The sequence below is a fragment of the Gorilla gorilla genome, chromosome 19 (genome assembly GCF_029281585.2).
Source record: "Gorilla gorilla gorilla isolate KB3781 chromosome 19, NHGRI_mGorGor1-v2.1_pri, whole genome shotgun sequence".
Taxonomy (NCBI): Eukaryota; Metazoa; Chordata; class Mammalia; order Primates; family Hominidae; genus Gorilla; species Gorilla gorilla.
The window spans coordinates 17,006,618-17,027,053 of NC_073243.2; the positions used below are offsets into that span (position 1 = coordinate 17,006,618).

General features: G+C 45.9%; 1 protein-coding gene across 1 annotated transcript in view; it reads left to right on the forward strand.

Annotated features, from left to right (window-relative positions):
- RPA1 (replication protein A1) overlaps positions 1–20,236 on the forward strand; it is a 67,914-nt gene extending 47,678 nt beyond the window's left edge. The window contains exons 9-17 of the mRNA XM_031003518.3: positions 934–1,002; positions 1,156–1,348; positions 1,501–1,640; positions 2,619–2,767; positions 5,906–6,038; positions 10,796–10,972; positions 13,968–14,075; positions 17,161–17,247; positions 19,231–20,236. Coding sequence (XP_030859378.1) covers positions 934–1,002; positions 1,156–1,348; positions 1,501–1,640; positions 2,619–2,767; positions 5,906–6,038; positions 10,796–10,972; positions 13,968–14,075; positions 17,161–17,247; positions 19,231–19,335 — 1,161 coding nt within the window. The 3' untranslated portion in view covers positions 19,336–20,236. The remainder of the gene's footprint in view (positions 1–933; positions 1,003–1,155; positions 1,349–1,500; positions 1,641–2,618; positions 2,768–5,905; positions 6,039–10,795; positions 10,973–13,967; positions 14,076–17,160; positions 17,248–19,230) is intronic.
- The last annotated feature ends 200 nt before the right edge of the window (positions 20,237–20,436 follow it).

The window sequence follows — 20,436 nt, forward strand, 5'->3', positions numbered from 1 at the left end:
CCCCGTTTATACTAAAAATACAAAAATTAGCTGGGTGTGGTGGCAGGTGCCTGTAGTCCCAGCTACTTGGGAGGCTGAGGCAAGAGAATCGCTTGAACCCAGGAGGTGGAGGTTGCAGCCAGCCAAGATTGCACCACTGCACTCCAGCCTGGGCGACAGAGTGAGACTCCATCTCAGAAATAATAATAATTCCTAAAATGTACTTCAGCATTCTTTTCAAAGTGCTGCAGATTTCCTGTTTGTTCAGACTCCCAAATAGGGAGAAAAAAATAGATGTTTTTTTTGGAAGTTGATATAACACCCAAAATGTTTGTGTGATGGCAGAATCAATATTAGAACCTAATTTTTTTTTAGAAATTATTGCTCTAATGTATGGTTGTTGGCTAAAATTTCTTGTCCACTTGTAAATTTTGGCTGACAGAAAAGCAAAAGTGAAAATCAGATCACAAGCAACTTGCAAACATGACTTATTCTGACATTTTTGGCAATGGCTCCGAATGTGAAGTGGTTTGTCACTGAGAGGGCACTGTGGAGGGAGCCGGTGAACCACCCCGTGGCAGCACCTTCCTCGTGGGCTCCGGGCATGTCCCTCAGTATTCAACTTTTTTTGTTTTTATTGTCAGAATAAATTAAACTCGTCATTGCCGTTTTGTTCTGTTCTGTTTCTCAGTTGAGGCTAATGCAGCATGATTATGGGATCGGCTAGCTGAAATTCTCATTCTTCAGCGGGGCCAATGACTTCAGTGTGTGACTGTAAAATGCGGGTTCCTGGGATGTCCGTAGCCCTCTCTGGACCCTGTTTGTGCAAGGGCCACTGCTTTCAAGATGTCACTTTGGTGCTAGGGTGGCCTGTGTTCTATCCCAGTGTCACTTGGGTGCTGGGGTGGCGTGTGTTCAGTCCCGCAGCCCTAACCTGCCCACGTGCTTCTGCAGGGTGAAATCCGAGCTACAGCTTTCAATGAGCAAGTGGACAAGTTCTTTCCTCTTATTGAAGTGAACAAGGTATGGCCGTGCTGACTTTAGAACTGACACCGCCTGGGGGTGGAGTGCGGATGAAAAGACGCTGGCCCAGGGGAGGGGTGTGTGGTGGCAGACTAGGGGTTTCTGTCCGATTTGATGGTAGTCTCAGGTTCTGTGGCTTGGCCTCCTTCGCAGGTGTATTATTTCTCGAAAGGCACCCTGAAGATTGCTAACAAGCAGTTCACAGCTGTTAAAAATGACTACGAGATGACCTTCAATAACGAGACTTCCGTCATGCCCTGTGAGGACGACCATCACTTACCTACGGTTCAGTTTGATTTCACGGGGATTGATGACCTCGAGAACAAGTCGAAAGACTCACTTGTAGGTAAGCTCGTGTATGAGAAGGAAGAGCAGGGATGACTAGCTTTCTTTGCAGTGTACGGGGTGGTGTCAGGCTTCAGTGCTTGCCGTTCATCCTTTGCTGGCGTCGGAATGGGAGCCTTGACCACCTCCTGCTAACACGTGCATGTGTTTTAGACATCATCGGGATCTGCAAGAGCTATGAAGACGCCACTAAAATCACAGTGAGGTCTAACAACAGAGAAGTTGCCAAGAGGAATATCTACTTGATGGACACATCTGGGAAGGTGGTGACTGCTACACTGTGGGGGGAAGATGTAAGTGCTGGGATGGGGTCTTCAACACGCACAGGACCTCCTGGGGTTGGGGCGTGGTCTTGTCCTATAGGATGGAGCCTTCAGCACACACCGGAGGAGCTCCTGGAGTTGGGGGAGGGCGTGGTCTTGTCCTATAGGATGGAGTCTTCAGCACACACAGGAGGAGCTCCTGGAGTTGGGGGAGGGAGGGGTCTTGTCCTATAGGATGGGGCCTTCAGCACACACCGGAGGAGCTCCTGGAGTTGAGGGAGGGAGGGGTCTTGTCCTATAGGATGGAGCCTTCAGCACACACAGGAGGAGCTCCTGGAGTTGAGGGAGGGGAGGGGTCTTGTCCTATAGGATGGGGCCTTCAGCACACACCGGAGGAGCTCCTGGGGATGGGAGGGGGGGCGTCTTGTCCTATAGGATGGGGCCTTCAGCACACACGGGAGGAGCTCCTGGAGTTGAGGGAGGGAGGGGTCTTGTCCTATAGGATGGAGCCTTCAGCACACACAGGAGGAGCTCCTGGAGTTGGGGGAGGGAGGGGTCTTGTCCTATAGGATGGGGCCTTCAGTACACACAGGAGGAGCTCCTGGGGTTGGGAGGGGGGGCGTCTTGTCCTATAGGATGGGGCTGTCAGCGCACACAGGAGGAGCTCCTCGTGGGGGCGGTTTTGTCCTATGAGTTGGGGGCTTTCACCATGTAGATGGGAAGGATTGTGCTGTCTGGTAAATATTTAAAATCCTTTATCTTACTTCTGTGAGATTTGCTGTGATTCAAGCTTTACGTGGGGAAATGCTCTTTCCCCTAACTCAAGGAAAGCAGTGATAGTTTTGATGTGTCTCTGAGTAGATTCTCATGTGTGAGGTCTGTCTTGTATGGATTCCATGTACACTGATTACATTCACTCTACTAGTGACTGTTTGCCTTGTTTTCTATAAAAATCTTCTGTGTTCTTCTGCTAGTGACACTTGCATATGTCTGGTGTTTCTTTTACAGGCTGATAAATTTGATGGTTCTAGACAGCCCGTGTTGGCTATCAAAGGAGCCCGAGTCTCTGATTTCGGTGGACGGAGCCTCTCCGTGCTGTCTTCAAGCACTATCATTGCGAATCCTGACATCCCAGAGGCCTATAAGCTTCGTGGATGGTAGGTTTTGTGGGGCTAAACAAAGGGTTACCTGAGGCTGGGCTTTGAGAAAAGCTGGTTACAATCAGTATGGGAGCTTTCTGCCAAGCAGAAGGCTTCGTCCCTGAGTGGTGCAGCTCCTGTGTTTCTTGAAGGCGTTATGCCTTCCGTGAGGAGGGCTTTAAAGCCCTTAAACTGACAAACGTGTAATCCCAGGACAAACCTAGAGAGTCGGAGGAGGCAATTAGAATGTAAGTGCTGCCTGCTGACCTCGATCCTGCCAAAGGAGGGGCCGGCCAGGCTTCAGCAGCGGTGTGCTGAAGGCGCCTTTCTTTCCAGGGTTTAGGCTCTGGGCCTCTGTGGCGTGGGGGAACACATGCTTTCTTTCTCTGTCAAGTCTTTGGTGCCGATCACATCTTCTAGTGTGTATTCACTAGACTCTGATGAAGTGTGGTGAGAACAATGGGCTTTTTGTTAGGATTAGATTGTTATTCCCAAAGCACTCAAGGGATGAGGAGAGCCTGTTCAAATCTCACTGTATCTAGCTTTTTAGGACATTCAAACTCTGTCTTAAAAGAGTACTTCAAACTGAGACACAGGATGCAAGAGTTGATGTGGTCAGGGAAAACACTTTCGCCCAAGCTTCAATAATTCCCATGGCTGTAGTCTATGGGGGGGAAGTGTGTCAGCTTCCAGCTGTGTCTTAGGATTTAAGCAGCTAAAGAATGAGCTCATTTTACATACTCCTCCTTTGTTTTGAGTCATTTGAACCAATGGCACTGGTGTTTGACCAGTTTCATGAAGCATCTTCTGGAACGTTCATGTCACTGAGCCATCCTCATGAGTAGTACGGTCCACACGTATCTACCGAACTGCAGGGCCCGTTCATAGTCTGACCAGAACTAGCCACAGATTTGCTTTGTTCTTATTGCTTGATTTTCTTTTAGGCTCTGGAGTTCGACTCCAGGTTAATTGCATTCCCACATTAAAATCGCATTCCCACATTAAAATTGCATTCCCACATTAATGTCTTCATCTTTTACTTGTCAATAACCATGATCCCAGTCAACATAAAAAGCACGGCTGTCCCCAGAATAAAATAACTTGGCATTGATCAAAGACAAGCTCAGTGCATACACGATACCTGGACAAGGATTAGAGATGTTTAGATCTTGGCTATAACAATGCAGAGTTTTTATTGTAAGAAGGGCCGCCTCTCTCCTTGCTCTGTTGACTCCTGACGAGTGATCTTTGGTGGCAAATGTCTCCTTGGAGCTTTTGAAACCGTGAACTTGTGTAGCTAGTAGTGGTGAAACAGATGGATGGGCCTTGCTGTGCCCCTGTGAGGGATTTAGCCGCTTACCTGACAGGAGAAGGCAGCTGTCTGCAGCTCAGGGTAACATGCATTCTGTTAGATGATCTCTGTTTCAGGAACCTGTTCTTTGTGTGGTTACCCACCTTGGGATGGTATTTGGCCTTTCATCTCCGGCCAGCTCCTCTCCGCCACCGCTGTGTTCCCGAGCCACTTTCTCCTTGGCCCCTTTTCCTTCATATCAATTGATGTGTGATCAAGAAGTACAATCAGTTTTCATAATAATTTAACACAAATTAATTTAACTTCGATATTAGCAAAAGTAAAATTTCACTAAGAAGGTAAATCTACAAGAAAAAAGATAATGCCTTCTGGTAAGTTGCTCTGGTTTATAAAATCTTTTGGGCCAGGCACGGTGGCTCATACCTGTAATTCCAGCACTTTGGGAGGCCGAGGTGGGCAATTGCTTGAGGCCAGGAGTTCAAGACCAGCCTGGCCAACATGGTGAAACCTCGTCTCTACAAAAAATACAAAAATCAGCTGGGCCTGTAGTCCCAGCTACTCGGTGCGTGCCTGTAGTCCCAGCTACTCGGGAGGCTGAGGCACGAGAATCACTTGCCAGGAGGTGGAGGTTGCAGCGAGCCAAGTTGATACCGTCACGCTCCATCCTGGGTGACAAAGCAAGACTCTGTCTCAAAACTAAAAAACCACTTTTGGCTTCTGTATCAGGCATAGGAGGCCTTTTATGGAAACGCTTTTGCTACCACGGTATATTGACTGTCCGTTTCCACACTGGTACATTTCGGTGATGATCACAACGCAGCTGCTGCCTGAGAATGAGCATTAGCAGATTAAAGGACTACCCCAGACGGCCACTTTATAGCTTACGGGTTGTTGACTTTCCCAGTTTCTGATTTTAGGCCTGGGGTGGTCTGGCCACTGCCAATATGCAAGGCTAGTTTAAGAAAAGATTCTTTGGTACTTTGGCACTGATTCTCTTCACCACTGGGGGGCATCAAAGCAACTGAGATTCAAAGAAAGGTCATTCCATTTCTTCAGTAGACTTTGGGCCAGGAGCAGTGCCTCACGCCCTGTAATCCCAGCACTTTGGGAGGCCAAGGGAGGAGGACTGTCTGAGTCCAGGAGTTTGAGATCAGCCTGGCCAACAGAGCAAGACCCCATCTCTTAAAAAAAAAAAAAATTTTTTTTTTTTGAGTTTCGGTCTTGTTGCCCAGGCTGGAGTGCAATGGCGCCATCTCGGCTCACTGCAACCTCCGCCTCCTGAGAATTGCCTACAAGTGATTCTCCTGCCTCAGCCTCCCGAGTAGCTGGGATTACAGGCACCCACCACCACGCCCAGCTAATTTTGTATTTTTAGTAGAGACGGGGTTTCACCATGTTCGCCACGAGAGTCTCGATCTCTTGACCTCGTGATCCGCCTGCCTCAGCCTCCCAAAATGCTGGGGTTACAGGCATGAGCCACTGCGCCCAGCCTAAAAAAAATTTTTTAAATGGGCCTGGGCATGGTAGTCCCAGTTACTTAGCAGAGCAAAGGTGGGAGGATCACTTGAGCTCAGGGGGTCAAAGCTGCCTTGAGCCATGATTGCATCATTGCACTCCAGCCTGGGTGACAGAGTGAAACTCTGACACAATTTTTTTTTAATTTAAATATTATAAAAAATATATAATTACGAAGATACCAGCTTCAGCTGACATGACCGTGACCTGTGTGAAAGCTGGGCGGGTGGTGGGAAACCGGTGTCTGTCGCGTAGCAGCAAGTTGCATGTGGAGGAGCAGAAGCATGTCACATCAAGCGCTCGTCATCGTTATTCGTTCACGTTTTCAGGTTTGACGCAGAAGGACAAGCCTTAGATGGTGTTTCCATCTCTGATCTAAAGAGCGGCGGAGTCGGAGGGAGTAACACCAACTGGAAAACCTTGTACGAGGTCAAATCCGAGAACCTGGGCCAAGGCGACAAGGTACCCAGCATTCCTAACCACCTTCACAAAGGGCTGTAAAGTGTGCAGAAGGATGGATTTAGAAACTTGGTTTCCGGCACCAGCTGTCAGAGCCGTAATTCTTACCCGGGGCTGTGACCTGAGCGTGGCATGGGGGTTGAGAATCACTGGCAGAGGGAAGCAGCCAGGTGTGCTCATGGGAATATGTGTTACCCCTCAGGGGACTGGAGGCAGGAGAGTCTGAAGAACTCTTAGAGTCAATTCCTAGAGGGATTTTGGAGCAGGAGTGACAGTCAAGCTTTGTGGTATAATATCACCTGCTTTCGGGTCCACGTTTCTTTCCTGTGATCCTTCCTGCAAATTTAAGCGTCCACGTATCAAAAAGATGTTTTTGGAGATGAGCATTAGTCCGGCTCAGTGTCAGACATGAGGCAGTTTCACGGGTGCTGTTCCTGGCTGTAGAATAGTGTATTAACCTCATAGGCTGAGAGCTGCTGGCATGCCCGGACAAGGATTGGCCCTGACATTTGACTTTTAGTTGCAGCTTTTTCCTTTCAGTGTTTGTATTTAATGACCCTCCTTCCATCTTGATCTAAGCCTGTGTTCCGCCAGCAGTTTAGTATTTAGATCATTTATTTCTCCTTTACGCCTGCTCTTTTATTTTCATCATATACAGTGTAGGTTTCATTCCTCCTGTCTCATTTTCACTGTATACCCTTATCCATCATTGTCAACAGCAGCTCTTAAGTGCTCTTATAGAACATCTCGAGAATTAAACACTGGACAGATCCTCGTTGTCCTGTCATGGGACACCCACTCTTTCGGTTCTCTGTAATCCCAGCTACCCAGGAGGCTGAGGCGGGTGGATTACATGAGCCCAGGAGTTTGACTGAGCAACATGGAAGACCCCTTCTCTTGAAACAAAAACTTTATTGCTGAAAAATGCTGACAATCATCTGAGCCTTCAGCGAGTCGTAATCTTCTTGCTGGTGGGGGTTTGTTTCAGGGTTGATGGCTGACCAATCACGGCGATGGTTGCTGAACATCGGCGTGTCTTTGGCAGTTTCTTAAAATAAGACAGCAGTGAAGTTTGCCACATTGGTTGACTCTTCCTTTCACAAAAGCTTTCTCCATAGCCGGCGATGCTGTTTGACAGCATTTTACCCACAGGAGAACTTTTTCAAACTGGAGTCTCTCCCTCTCAGGTCCTGTCACTGCTTTATCAGCCAAGCTTATGCAAATTCTAAATCCTTTGTCGTCATTTCAACAATGCTCACAGTGTTCTCACCACAAGAGATTTCATCTCAAGAAACCGCTTTCCTTGCCCACCGTAAGGAGCAGCCCCTCATCCGTTCAAGTTTGATTGTGAGATTACAGCAGTTCAGGCCCATTTTCAGCCTCCATTTGTAATTCTAGTTCTCTCATTATTTTCATCACATCTGCAGATCCCTCCTCCACCAAAGTCTTGAAGCCTCAGTGTCTGCCTTGAGGGTTGGAATCAACTTATTCCAAACTCCCGTTGATGTTGGGATTTTGATCTCCTCCCATGAATCGTGAATGTTCCTTTTTTTTTTTTTTTTTTTTTTTAACTTGAGATAGGGTCTCATTCTGTCACTCAGGCTGGAGTGCACTGGCTTGATCACAGCTCACTGCAGTCTCAACCTCCCCAGGCTCCCAAGCTGGGACTACAGGTGCTACCACACCTGGCTGATTGTATTTTTTGTAGAGACTGAGTTTTGTCATGTTGCCCAGGCTGCTCTCAAACTGCTGGGCTCAAGGGATCTCCCTGCCTCAACCTCCCAAAGTGCCAGGAGTTACAGGGGTGAGCGACTGTGCCCAGCCAACTGTTCTTAATAGCGTCTAGAATGGTGAATCCTTTTCAGGTTTTCAATTTACTTTCCCCAGATCCATCAGAGGAATCACTGTGGCAACTATCGCCTCATGAAATGTGTCTCTTAGACTTAAAAAGTCAAAATTACTCCTTGATTTGCATGGGCTGCAGAATAGATGTTGTTATCAAGCATGAAAACAATATTAATCTCCTTGTTCTGTGCATCTCCATTGAGCCCTCGGGTGAACAGGTGCATTGTCAATATATTAATCTCCTTGTACTGTGTGTCTCCATTGAGCTCTCGTGTGAACAGGTACATTGTCAATATATTAATCTCCTTGTACTGTGTGTCTCCATTGAGCCCTCAGGTGAACAGGTGCATTGTCAATATATTAATCTCCTTGTACTGTGTGTCTCCATTGAGCTCTTGGGTGAACAGGTGCATTGTCAATGAGCAGTCATATTTTTAAAGGAGTCTTTTTCTGAGTAGTAGGTCTCAACAGTGGGCTTAAAATATTCAATAAACTACACTATAAATAGATATGCTGTCATCCAAGCTTTGATATTCTATTTATAAAGCAGAGGCAAAGTAGATTTAGCATAGTTCTTATGAGCCCTAGGATTTTTGACATGGTCAGTGAGCACTGGCTTCACCTTATAGTCCCCAGCTGCATTCATGCCTAACAGGAGAGTCAGCCTTTCCTTTGAAGCTTTGAAGCCAGGCATTGATTTCTACTCTCTAGGACGAATGTTCCTGATGGCATCTTCTTCCAGAAGGCTATTCTGTCTACGTTGAAAATCTGTTGTTGAGTGCAGCCACCTTCATTGGTGGTCCTAGCTAGATCTTCTGGATAACTTGCTGCAGCTTCTCCATCAGCACTTGCTGCTTCACCTTGCACTTTTGTTATGGAGACGGCTTATTTCCTTAAACCTCATGAACCAACATCTGCTGGCTGCCATCTTTTCTTCTGCAGCTTTTTTTTTTTTTTTTTTTTTTGAGACAGAGTCTCACTCTGTCACCCAGGCTGGAGCGCAGTGGTGGAATCACAGCTCACCTCAGCCTCTGGAGTAGCTGGGACTACAGGTGCACACCACCGTGCCCTGACAGTTTTTTGTAGAGACTGGGTCTCACTATGTTGCCTGGCTGGTATCGAACTCCTTGGCTTAGGCAATCCTCTCACCTCTGCCTCCCAAAGTGCTGGGATTACAGGTGTGAGCCACTGCACCTGGCCTCTTCTGCAGCTTTCTGACCTCTCTCAGCCTTCATAGAATTGAAGATAGGTGAGGCCTTGCTCTGGGTTAGGCTTTGGCTTAAGAGAATGTTGTGGCTTGCTGGATATTCTATCTAGACCACTACAGCTTACTCCATATCAGCAATAAGGCTGTTTGCTTTCTTATTTGTGTATTCAAAGAAGAGAGACAGGAATACTTGATTGGAGGATCAGTCAGCATACATACAACATTTATCAATATAAGTTCCCCATCTTATATGGGTGCAGTTAGTGGCACCCCAGAACAACTACAATAGTGACGTTAAAGATCACCATAGGCCAGGCGCGGTGGCTCATTCCTGTAATCCCAGCACTTTGGGAGGCTGAGGCAGGCGGATCACCTGAGGTCAGGAGATCGAGACCATCCTGACCAACGTGGTTAAAACCCCGTCTCTACTAAAAATACAAAAATTAGCTGGGCGTGGTGGTGCATGCCTGTAGTCCCAGCTTCTCGGGAGGCTGAGGCAGGAGAATCGCTTGACCCTGGGAGGCGGAGATTTCAGTGAGCTGAGATCATGCCACTGCACTCCAGCCTGGTGACAGAGCGAGACTCCGTCTCAGAAAAAAAAAAAAAATCACCATAACAGATATGATAATAATGAAAAAGGGCCAGGCATGGTGGCTTACTCCTATAATCCTAGCACTTCGGGAGGCCAAGGTGGGTGGCTCACTTGAGGTTTGGAGTTCGAGACCAGCCTACCCAACATGGCAAAACCCCATCTCTACTAAAAAATACAAAAATTAGCCAGGCGTGCTAGTGCACGCCTGTAGTCCCAGCTACTTGGGTGGCTGAGGCAGGAGAATCACTTGAACCTGGGAGGTGGAGGCTGCAGTGATCAGAGATTACACCACTCACTGCACCCCAGCCTGGGCGACAGAGCGAGACTCTGTCTCAAAAAATACATATATAATGAAAAAGTTTGAAATCTTGCAAGAATTACTGTCTTTATGTGACACAGAGACATAAGGTGAGCACCTGCTATTGGGAAAATAGTGCATTTACTTGACCCAGGGGTGCCACAAGTCTTCAATCTGTAAAAAATGCCGTATCTGTCAAGTGCAGTAAAGCAAAGCACAATAAAGTGAGGTGTGCCTGTAGTTGCAGCAGAGACTGTGACCAAATGGCTGCTAAGGCCTGAAATATTTACTGTTCGGCTTTTTACAGAAGCAGCTTGCTGATCCCTGGCCTAAACAAGGAAAAGGTGAATCTAGGCCTAGACACGACTGCCGTGTTTTGAGCGCGGGAGGGATGGTTGATCGTTGCTGCGCTGGGTGTTTGTGGTCCGCATTCTGTATTTCCTAGATCTGTGGCCTTTGGAGGATCAGAGGATCGGGAGGAACAAATCTTTGTCTTTCATACAGTGTTCAGGCAAACAGGAAAACAATTTCACTTTTAATTAACTCAGTGTAATTTGGGATTAACTCTTTTGTTGTGAAGGCATCATCTGCCTCAGAACTTGGCTTATTAGAACTTGGCTTATTACCTTCATGGGTTTCGTACTTGGCACATGTGATTTCTAAAACTACAGAATGAATGATTCCCTGTGATCATGTGTAATCTTGAGGATATAGAAACACTTACCACCTAAACGGAAGGGCAGGCTTTGAGCTGCCTCTCGGTCCGATCCCGGGCGGGCTCGCGACTCCGTGCCTCATGCTGTTCTTTTCTCCCGAAGCCGGACTACTTTAGTTCTGTGGCCACAGTGGTGTATCTTCGCAAAGAGAACTGCATGTACCAAGCCTGCCCGACTCAGGACTGCAATAAGAAAGTGATCGATCAACAGAATGGATTGTACCGCTGTGAGAAGTGCGACACCGAATTTCCCAATTTCAAGTACCGCATGATCCTGTCAGTAAGTAGCCTCGGTAGATGAGAACCTCGGTTGTGTTCACTGAGGCCCTCCCGTGTGCCAGGCACTGTGGTCACAACAGTAGAAACAAAGTCATTCCTGGTAGGAAGCCTGCAGATGAGTAGGTGTGGAAGAGCTTATCCATCCTCTTTTTCATGCCAGAAAGTGGTGTTGAGATTCCCCAGCTGATTCAGTCTTTCATGCACGTCATACAGCCATAGCGTCCGTGACACTTGCCTGCTGATAACTGCTATGAAGATAAATTAATTTGAAAATGGCATTTATAGACAGCACTAATTGTACTTACACAGCTAATGCCCGTATTTAGTCATTTTCATGTGGATAATCTATTCTCTAGCTTTCGTATAGCTGACTTCAGAGGAATGTGACGGTGTGCTGATGTGAGATTGTTGCTTTTTTGCATTTTAAGAGTTGTTTCTTTCTGTTTTAAAAACCTTTAAAAAAAAAGTTGTAAAGTTGGGTTTAAAAATTTTTTTTTTTTTTTTTTTTTTTTTGAAGAAACAGGGGTCTCACTCTGTTGCCCAGAATAGAGTGCAGTGGGTATCATCACAGCTCACTGTGGCCCCAACCTCCCGGGCTTAAGCAATCCTTCCACCTTGGCCTCCCAAGTAGCTGCAACTACAGCTGTGCCCCACCACACCCAGCTCATTTTTAAAATTATTTTATTGTAGAGACAGGGTCTCGCTCTGCTGTTCAGGTTGGTCTCAAGTTCCTGGCCTCATGTCATCCTCCCACCTCAGCCTTCCAAAGTGCTGGCGTTAGAAGCCTGAGCCACTGCACCCGGCCTTAAGGTTTTTATTTTGTTTTGTTTTGTTTTCAATGGTAGAACTAGGCGATAATAGCAGTTTAAGAAAACAGCTTAAGGCCGGGCACATTGGCTCACTTTTGTAATCCCAGCACTTTGGGAGGCCGAGGCGGGTGCATCACCTGAGATCAGGAGTTTGAGACCAGCCTTGCCAACATGGTGAAACCCTGTCTCTACTAAAAATACAAAAATTAGCCGGGCGTGGTGGCAGGTGCCTGTAGTCCCAGCTACTCGGGAGGCTGAGGCGGGAGAATCACTTGAACCCGGGAGGCAGAGGTTGTAGTGAGCCGAGATCACACCACTGCACTCCAGCCCGGGCGACAAGAGCAAAACTCCATCTCGAAAAAAGAGAAAAAGAAAACAGTTTCACATTTTTCCAAAGGATGATTTGGCAGTAATATATCAGAAGCCTGAAAAATGTTCATATTGGCCAGGCGCGGTGACTTGTGCCTGTAACCCCAGCACTTTGGAAGGCTGAGGCAGGATGATTGCTTGAGGCTGGGAGTTCGATATCAGCCTGGGCAACATGGCAAGACCCTGTCTCTACAAAAAGTAAAATTAGCTGGCTGTGGTGGTATGCACTTGTCCCAACTACTCATGAGGCTGAGGTAGGAGGATCGCTTGAGCCTGCGAGGTCAAGGCTGCAGTGAGCCGTGATCGTGGCACTGCACTCCAGCCTGGATGACAGAGTCAGACCCTGTCTTTAAAAAATAAATAAATAGGCCAGGCACGGTGGCTCACGCCTGTAATCCCAGCACTTTGGGAGGCCGAGGAGGGTGGATCACGAGGTCAGGAGATCGAGATCATCTTGGCTAACACAGTGAAACCCTGTGTCTACTAAAAGTACAAAAGAATTAGCCAGGCGTGGTGGCGGGCGCTTGCAGTCCCAGCTACTCAGGAGGCTGAGGCCGGGGAATGGCATGAACCCGGGAGGTGGAGCTTGCAGTGAGCCAAGATCGCGCCACTGCACTCCAGCCTGGGTGACAGAGCAAGACTCCATCTCAATAAATAAATAAAATAAATAAATAATAAATAAAATGAAATGTTAGCTTAGCAGGACAGTTCTACGTTTAGGCTCATTTTTTGTAAACTATAAACTTTTCATTGAACTAAGATGAAGAAAATTTGTTTTAGTTTATGGAAACATTAGCCTTTCTGTTAAACTCCTCCACAGCGCTATCTCCCGCACACTTGTTTGATTTGATATTTATCACATGTCTGCGTCATTGTAGTTCTTGCCCTATGTAATGAGATGCTCTTTGCTTCTTAGAAGGATAGCGCGGGTTAAAGGAAGTGTGAGCCCAGGATGTGATACCGTTGCTGTGTATTGAGAGTGCTTTTCACTTTTAACTGGTTTCATCACCTTATTTTTCGTCATAACATTCTCTATATTAAAAGCCTTATACACATGCAAAATGAAGATGTAAAATCGTCAAAATGATGCCTTAAAGAAAAACTACTCGTATTTCTACAAAGGCTTTTACTTTAGCAAGTGGATTCTTTGAGATCTGCTTTCTTCCTTGACTTTGCCCTATTTAATTTTACACCACAGCCCAATGGGAGACATTTGATCGCTCATTTCCTTTGCCAGGTCAATTTGGTGACTGACAGAGGCTCACGGGCAGGCTCTTCAGTTGTCTGGGTGCCCAGCAGTGACAGAGCCGTCTCATGGAACTCCTCCTAGGGACTACAGAGTGGGCAATTGAAAATGCAGAGAACTCCCTCGATTCACTCAAAACCCTTCATCCAAAGCCAGCTGCACCCGGACAGGAACTAATCTGATGAGCCTCTCTCTGTCACCCAGGCTGTAGTGCAGTGGTGCGATCTCAGCTCACTGCAACCTCCGCCTCCCAGGTTCAAGTGATTCTCCCGCCTCAGCCTCCTGAGTAGCTGGGATTACAGGCACCCGCCACCATGCCTGGCTAATTTTTGAATTTTTCGTAGAGACGGAGTTTCACCATGTTGGCCGGGCTGGTTTCAAACTCCTGACCTCAAGTGTTCCACCCGCCTTGGCCTCCCAAAGTGCTGGGATTACAGGCATGAGCCCACTGCACCTGGCCCTCTCTGGAAATTATTTTAATAAGTGGAAAAAGAACATTAACCTCTCCCCGTCTCCTCGGTGTGTCTTTTTATTATTTCTTTGCTGAAATAATGTAGAATTGTGTTTTTTAGGTAAATATTGCAGATTTTCAAGAGAATCAGTGGGTGACTTGTTTCCAGGAGTCTGCTGAAGCTATCCTTGGACAAAATGCTGCTTATCTTGGGGAATTAAAAGACAAGGTCAGCCACATATTTTATTATAACTTCTATAACTTTTAATGGTTCTCATTCTATAACACTGACCCCACACTTTTTTTTTTTTGAGATGGAGTCTTGCCCTGTTTCCTAGGCTGGAGTGCAGTGGCACGATCTCAGCTCACTGCAGTCTCCGCCTCCCGGGTTCAAGTGATTCTCCTGCCCCAGCCTCCTGAGTAGCTGGGATCACAGGCACCCGCCACGATGCCCGGCTAGTTTTTGTATTTTTAGTAGAGACGGGATTTTACCATGTTGGCCAGGCTGGTCTCGAACTCCTGACCTCATGATCTGCCCGCTTCAGCCGCCCAAAATGCTGGGATTACAGGTGTGAGCCACCACACCTTGCCCAACACTGGCCCTCTTTTTGCTGTTTAATATTTTTTAGTTTGTTTCTTTTTGGTATTGTTTGTAAACAGTTTCTCAGCCTGATAATTATTTAAGAGCTCATCTGATGTTATCTAATCTTGTCCATTTGGGATGTGCTTAACAGTGAAATAATGTATATAAAAGTACTTTAAAACCAAAGCACTTTCTAAATCGAAGCCAGCCGTTTCTCCTGTTCCTATTACCACATCAGAGCTAGTGTGCCTGAGATGACTTAGGTCGGGAGGTGTCCCTGAAACAACCTGAATTATTACAGGCATGCTTTTTTAACATTGTGAATACCTTCCAGAAAAGTTGAGTCAGATCCTGGTTAAAATGCACATATGTCAAGTTCCTGGGTCTGTCCTATAAAACAATAATAATAAATGCACATATAAGGTGCCTGCCATTTCAGCCCATCAGATGCAATTCTTATGCAGTGACTTTCTTCTGTGAGATAACTTTGTCCATTTCATTTTTATAAGTTTGCATTTTCACATATTAAGTTTATTTAATGTACAGAATAGATTGCTAATAATGCTGAATTTAGGAAAGGTAGTTGCTCAGATAAAACATAAGGAAGACCAATAAAAGCTATGTTTTCTGGGCCACATAAATGGGCACCTGTCTGTAGATGGCTTTTCCCCTGATTTCCTCCAAATTGGTTGGAATACTTGTAAAGGCCACAAAGATGAAAGGCTTTGCCATTTGTTCTGGTGTGTTTTTCTTTTTCTTCCTGTCCCCAGTTTTGTCTGTTTGGGCTCTGCCCTGACTCTTTTTTTAAATTGTCCATGAGAGCTCTCAAAATAGTCTCAACAAATCCTGTTACAGAAATAACTAGAATTGACTTTAAAGTGTGATAGTATCTTTTGTCTGTTTTTACCTGGTCCTCAATTTTCGTATCAGATTTTAAGGCCCGAGTAAGCCTTTCAGGATTTTTATGAGCTTACTATATTTGACTGTTTTTTTCTGCCGGTGAATGAGGACATATAGAAACTTCCCCGAGGAACCGTGAGATCTTGGAGTTCGCATTCCACACCCCTCATCTTGGAAGCATAATGGCAGCCGGTGTAATTTTCTCAAGCTTTAACCCATTGTTTTATTTTCATATCTGAAAGTCCATTTGGTTTGGGTTTGGGTTTTGATCAAGTAACCTTTACAGAAAAGAGTTCTGTATAGCAAAGCTGCTTTCACACCGTGCATGACTTGCAAAAAACACTAGGTTGGTGTGAACTATTAATTTCTTTTTCTTTTTTTTTTGTCAAAGGTCTCAATCAACTCTGTTAATATAGTTATTACACATTTATTTATGCATTTTTATACAAACTGTATTCTCTAATTCTTGTCTGTTTACCAGACTCTTTTTTTTTTTTAAAATAAACTCAAATTGCATTTGAGGAGTGAGAGAGGGAAAAGGATTGTTTTTAGGCCTTCCCTAGCCTTTGCCCACCTCAACAGTCTTCTCTGCTTGCACACCAAATCAGTAGCTATAAATACAGAGGCTGAAATCACGAATTATATTGAACTTTCTTCTGAGTGTTTTTCCTTTTTTTCTTTTTTTTGAGACAAGGTCTTGCCTCATCACCCACGTTGGAGTGCCATGGTGTGTGATCATGACTCACTGCAGCTTCAAACTCTTGGGCTCAGACAGTCCTGCCACCTCAGTCTCCTGAGTAGCTGGGACTACTGGTACACGCCACCATACCTGGCTTAAGTTTTTGTTTTTGTTTTTTTTTTGGTAGAGATGGGGTCTTGCTATGTTCCCCAGGCTGTTCTTGAACTCCTGGCCTCAAGCAGTCCTCCCACCTCGGTCTCCCAAAACATTGGGATTATAGTCACGTGCCACCATACCTGACCTCCTCTTAATTTTTTTTTTTTTTTTTTTTTGAGAGTCTCGCTTCATAGCCCATGCTGGAGTGCAGTAGTGCAGTCTCAGCTCACTGTAGCCTCTGCCTCTCAGGTCGAAGCAATTCTTCTGCCTCAGCCTCCCTAGTACCTGGGATTACAGGCACCTGCCACTATGCCTGGCTAATTTTTGTGTTTTTAGTAGAGATGGGGTTTCACCGTGTTGGCCAGGCTGGTCTTGAACTCCCAACCTCAAGTGATCCACCCGCTTCCGCCTCCCAAAGCGCTGGGATGACAGGTGTGAGCCACCGTGCCCAGCCTTAAAGTCTTAGAAACTTCCTAAGAGCGTTATTAATTTTTTGTGTCTAGTAAAACATACATAACCAAATTTGCCTTTGTAACCATTTCTACGTGTACAGTTCAGTGGCGTTAGGTACATTCACATTACTGTGCCCCTGTCACCACCATCCTTTTCCAGTACTTTTTTTAATAGGCAAATTCATAGAGACAGACGACAGACTTGTGTTTTCAAAGGATGGAGGGAAGGGGAGAATGGAGACACACTGTTCATGGGTGGCGATTTGAAACTCTGCACATTAAGCAATAGCTCCTTTTCCAAAACCCTCTTCTCCCTGGCCCTGACAACTGCCATTCTACCTTCTATGAATGTGATTAGTGTTTTAATTTTCAATAAGATTCTACTTAAAACAGTTTTATGTGATGTTACCTGTAGATGAGTCATTCCTAAGTAATTTCAAACTACCCAGGAGATGCATTTTCAGAAGTCTTTTTAAAAGTCTTATCAGTATTTGCAAGTTGTCCAGTGGTTTCCATGTGTCAAGTTTTATGTTTGTTTTTGCAGAATGAACAGGCATTTGAAGAAGTTTTCCAGAATGCCAACTTCCGATCTTTCATATTCAGAGTCAGGGTCAAAGTGGAGACCTACAATGTAAGTAAGGGCCTGGGCAGTAGGGTTGGTGGTGGGGAGGTGCTGTTTGTCACCTACGGCAGTGTCGCGACACTCACTGGCAGGGAGTTACTGTACTCACTGTGTGCCAGACCCTGGTGCTGACTTTGCCCAGCACAGGTGCTGTTATGATCCCCATTTTCAGATGAGGAAGGAGAGAGAGCTTAAGTGTCTTGTCGAAACAATGGCGGGGGGTGGGGAATACTATATGGGTTTTTTTGTTTGTTTATTTTTTTTTATTTTTATTTTTTTTTCAGTTAAATCCTAGGATTTTTTCATCTGTGTTCTGACAAAAAAATTATAACGCATGCAGTAGAGTCATATCTTTGACAAATTTAGATTGTAGAAAAGTATATTAAGTATATGAGCCGGGCATGGTGGTGTGTGCCTGTGGTCAAGCTACTCGGGAGACTGAGGCAGGAGTTCAAGGCCAGCCTGGGTAACATAGTGAAACCCCGTTTCTAAGTCAGTCAGTCAGTCAGTATATGAAACAAAGGCCACGTGTGGTTAAAACTACCTTGAAAATTTCTGAAATTGCCCATAATACCATATAGTATTTATTTATTTATTTATTTATTTATTTATTTATTTATTTGAGACAGAGTCTCTGTCACCCAGGCTGGAGTGCAGTGGGATGATCTTGGCTCACCACAACCTCCGCCTCCTGGGTTGAAGTGATTCTCCTGCCTCAGCCCCTCGAGTAGCTGGGATTACAGGCGCCTGCCACCATGCCCGGCTAATTTTTGTATTTTTAGTAGAGACGGAGTTTTCACCATGTTGGCCAGGCTGGTCTCGAACTCCTGACCTCAGATGATCCACCCGCCTCAGCCTCCCAAAGTGCCGGGATTACAGGCATGAGCCACCGCGCCCAGCTTAGTTATAGTTATAATCAAACATAACTATCTGAGCATGGTCTGCCAGATAACTGTTCTACATCCTTTACGTGGAACATCTCACTTGAGCCTAGTAACCCTATATGTAGAAACTATGGTTACCCCATTTTGCCACTGAAGGAATTACATACAGAGAGACACGGGCATTCAGAGAACAAGTCACTTGCCTAAGTTGTGTGCTAGCAAGTGGCCGAGCTAACGTCCAGCCCAGGCAGCCTGACTTCAGAGCTTTGCTTTTGATCATGCTTACGAATATCACGGGAGTTAGTACCGACCAAGCACACAGCAGTGTGACAGCCCCAAGCTCGCCTGTGCAGCCTTCCTGGGTATCACTCCGTTCTGCCCGGAAAGGCACCATTCAGGCCGTGAGTGTAAACGTACGAGTGGGCAGGGGGAGTGGTAGAAACGCCCCTGCTGATTGCAGGGTTTACTCACGTATTTACCTTAATGCCCGTTCTTCGGCGGCTACTATAAACATTAAATGAGATAGGGGATCAGATGTCACCGTGAAACGATGTCAGGGAGTGGGGTGGGGCTGGGGGGGATTTTTGGGGTCATTCAGCCCCATCGTGTCTGGACAGGGAAGGTGAAGTGAAGAGAGGCTGCCTCCCCAGAGCTGAGACAGGACAGACTCGGTCCTCTCCCTCTGCTGCAGGTGCTCTTTCTTTCACCACTCAGCTTTTCTTGAAATGAAAGTTTGAAAGTTTAGCTTTCAGAACTAGCTGTGTGGCTTTGTGCACGTCACATGTCCTCTCTGGGCTATATCCCCTGCAGTAGGGAGAATAAATGAAACTAGAGAAACCCTCTAAAGTCCATCTCACTAGGATTCTAGGCTTCTGAGTGTTTGGGAGCTTGGGTAAAGAATCAGAAGGGCCTGTGCTAGAGAAAGGACCTGTTCACTCGCCCAGCCCCAGACATTCAGGACGAGGCTGTCACTCACTGGAATGACTGAACTCTGAACCCGTGTGTCTGTTCCCTCCCGCTGGGCTCATTGAAACCACTGAAGCAAAAGGGGTTTCACTGCTCCACACCACACTTTCACCACTCACAAACCACTTCTCTCTTTTTGAAGGACGAGTCTCGAATTAAGGCCACTGTGATGGATGTGAAGCCCGTGGACTACAGAGAGTATGGCCGAAGGCTGGTCATGAGCATCAGGAGAAGTGCATTGATGTGAGGGGAGCAGTGCCGATCGGGCAGAAGTTTGCAAATAAAGAGCCAGAATGGAATCGATTTCCTCCCACCTCCGTGTGACGATCCCGTGTTAGCTACACAGTGCAGAGGCTCTTTATGGTGGACTAAGAAATTTCCTCTCTCGTGCGCATCTCAGAACCCATCGGTAGGCAAAGGAAAATACGCTCAGGTGGCTGTGGTGTAGACTGTGTCAGGCCTAGGGAGTCAGCCAGTGGTTAGTGTAAGACCAGTCACTCCCTCTGCCTTCAGGCTTCTGTCAATTTCATTATCATCAAGCAGGAATTATGTCGTAAGTCACTGACCCTAACTGCAGACCATGAAGTAAATTATGTAACTAGGTTTTTGCTTCTCCAGTGGTGACCCCCCCTCCCCCCTTCCCGGCTCACAACTTGGGTTCTTCTCAGCGGGGCGAGCCGAGAAGCGGTCATGGGCACCTGGGTATTTTAGTAAGTGTGTCTTCCTAGAATTCAAAGGCTCTCTCTTTCTAGAGGTGCTACGTAGTTGTTAATGCTTGGAATGGCAATAGGGTAGAATGATTAATCAAAGGCATATCTTTTATATCTGAAGAGTATCCTTCCTTCAGGGTTTAATAGACTGAGTCAGATGGGTCTGATATTAATCAAAATTGTCTCTTCTGAGGACCGCTGATAAGCATTGACTTGCTGTCCCCTAAGGAAATCCAAGCGGCTACAAAGCGTTTCTTTACTTTTCACTTCAATTAATGCTGCGCTTCGCTTGGTGAATGCGTACTTTTTCTACCTGTACACATTCCTGCATTCGTGTATTTTGTTGTTTTGACTAAAGCTATGTTACATGGAAAGGATTTTGAAGCCTTTTGTTTCCCTTGCTTTGTTTTAATAAACAGTATATTCTTTGCTTGTGAATCCTACTTTCTTTGAATGCAAAGAGTTCCTATAACTGGAAAGCAATTAATTAGCCTTCATAATAAATGTTCACTTGTGGGGGATGTTAACTCATTATAAACCCGAAGATTAGTCCAAGGCATGGAGATCCTTCTTCCTAGTGTTTGCAGCCCTGAAATGCATCTTTCAAAGCATGAAAACACTAAAAACAAAAAGCCATT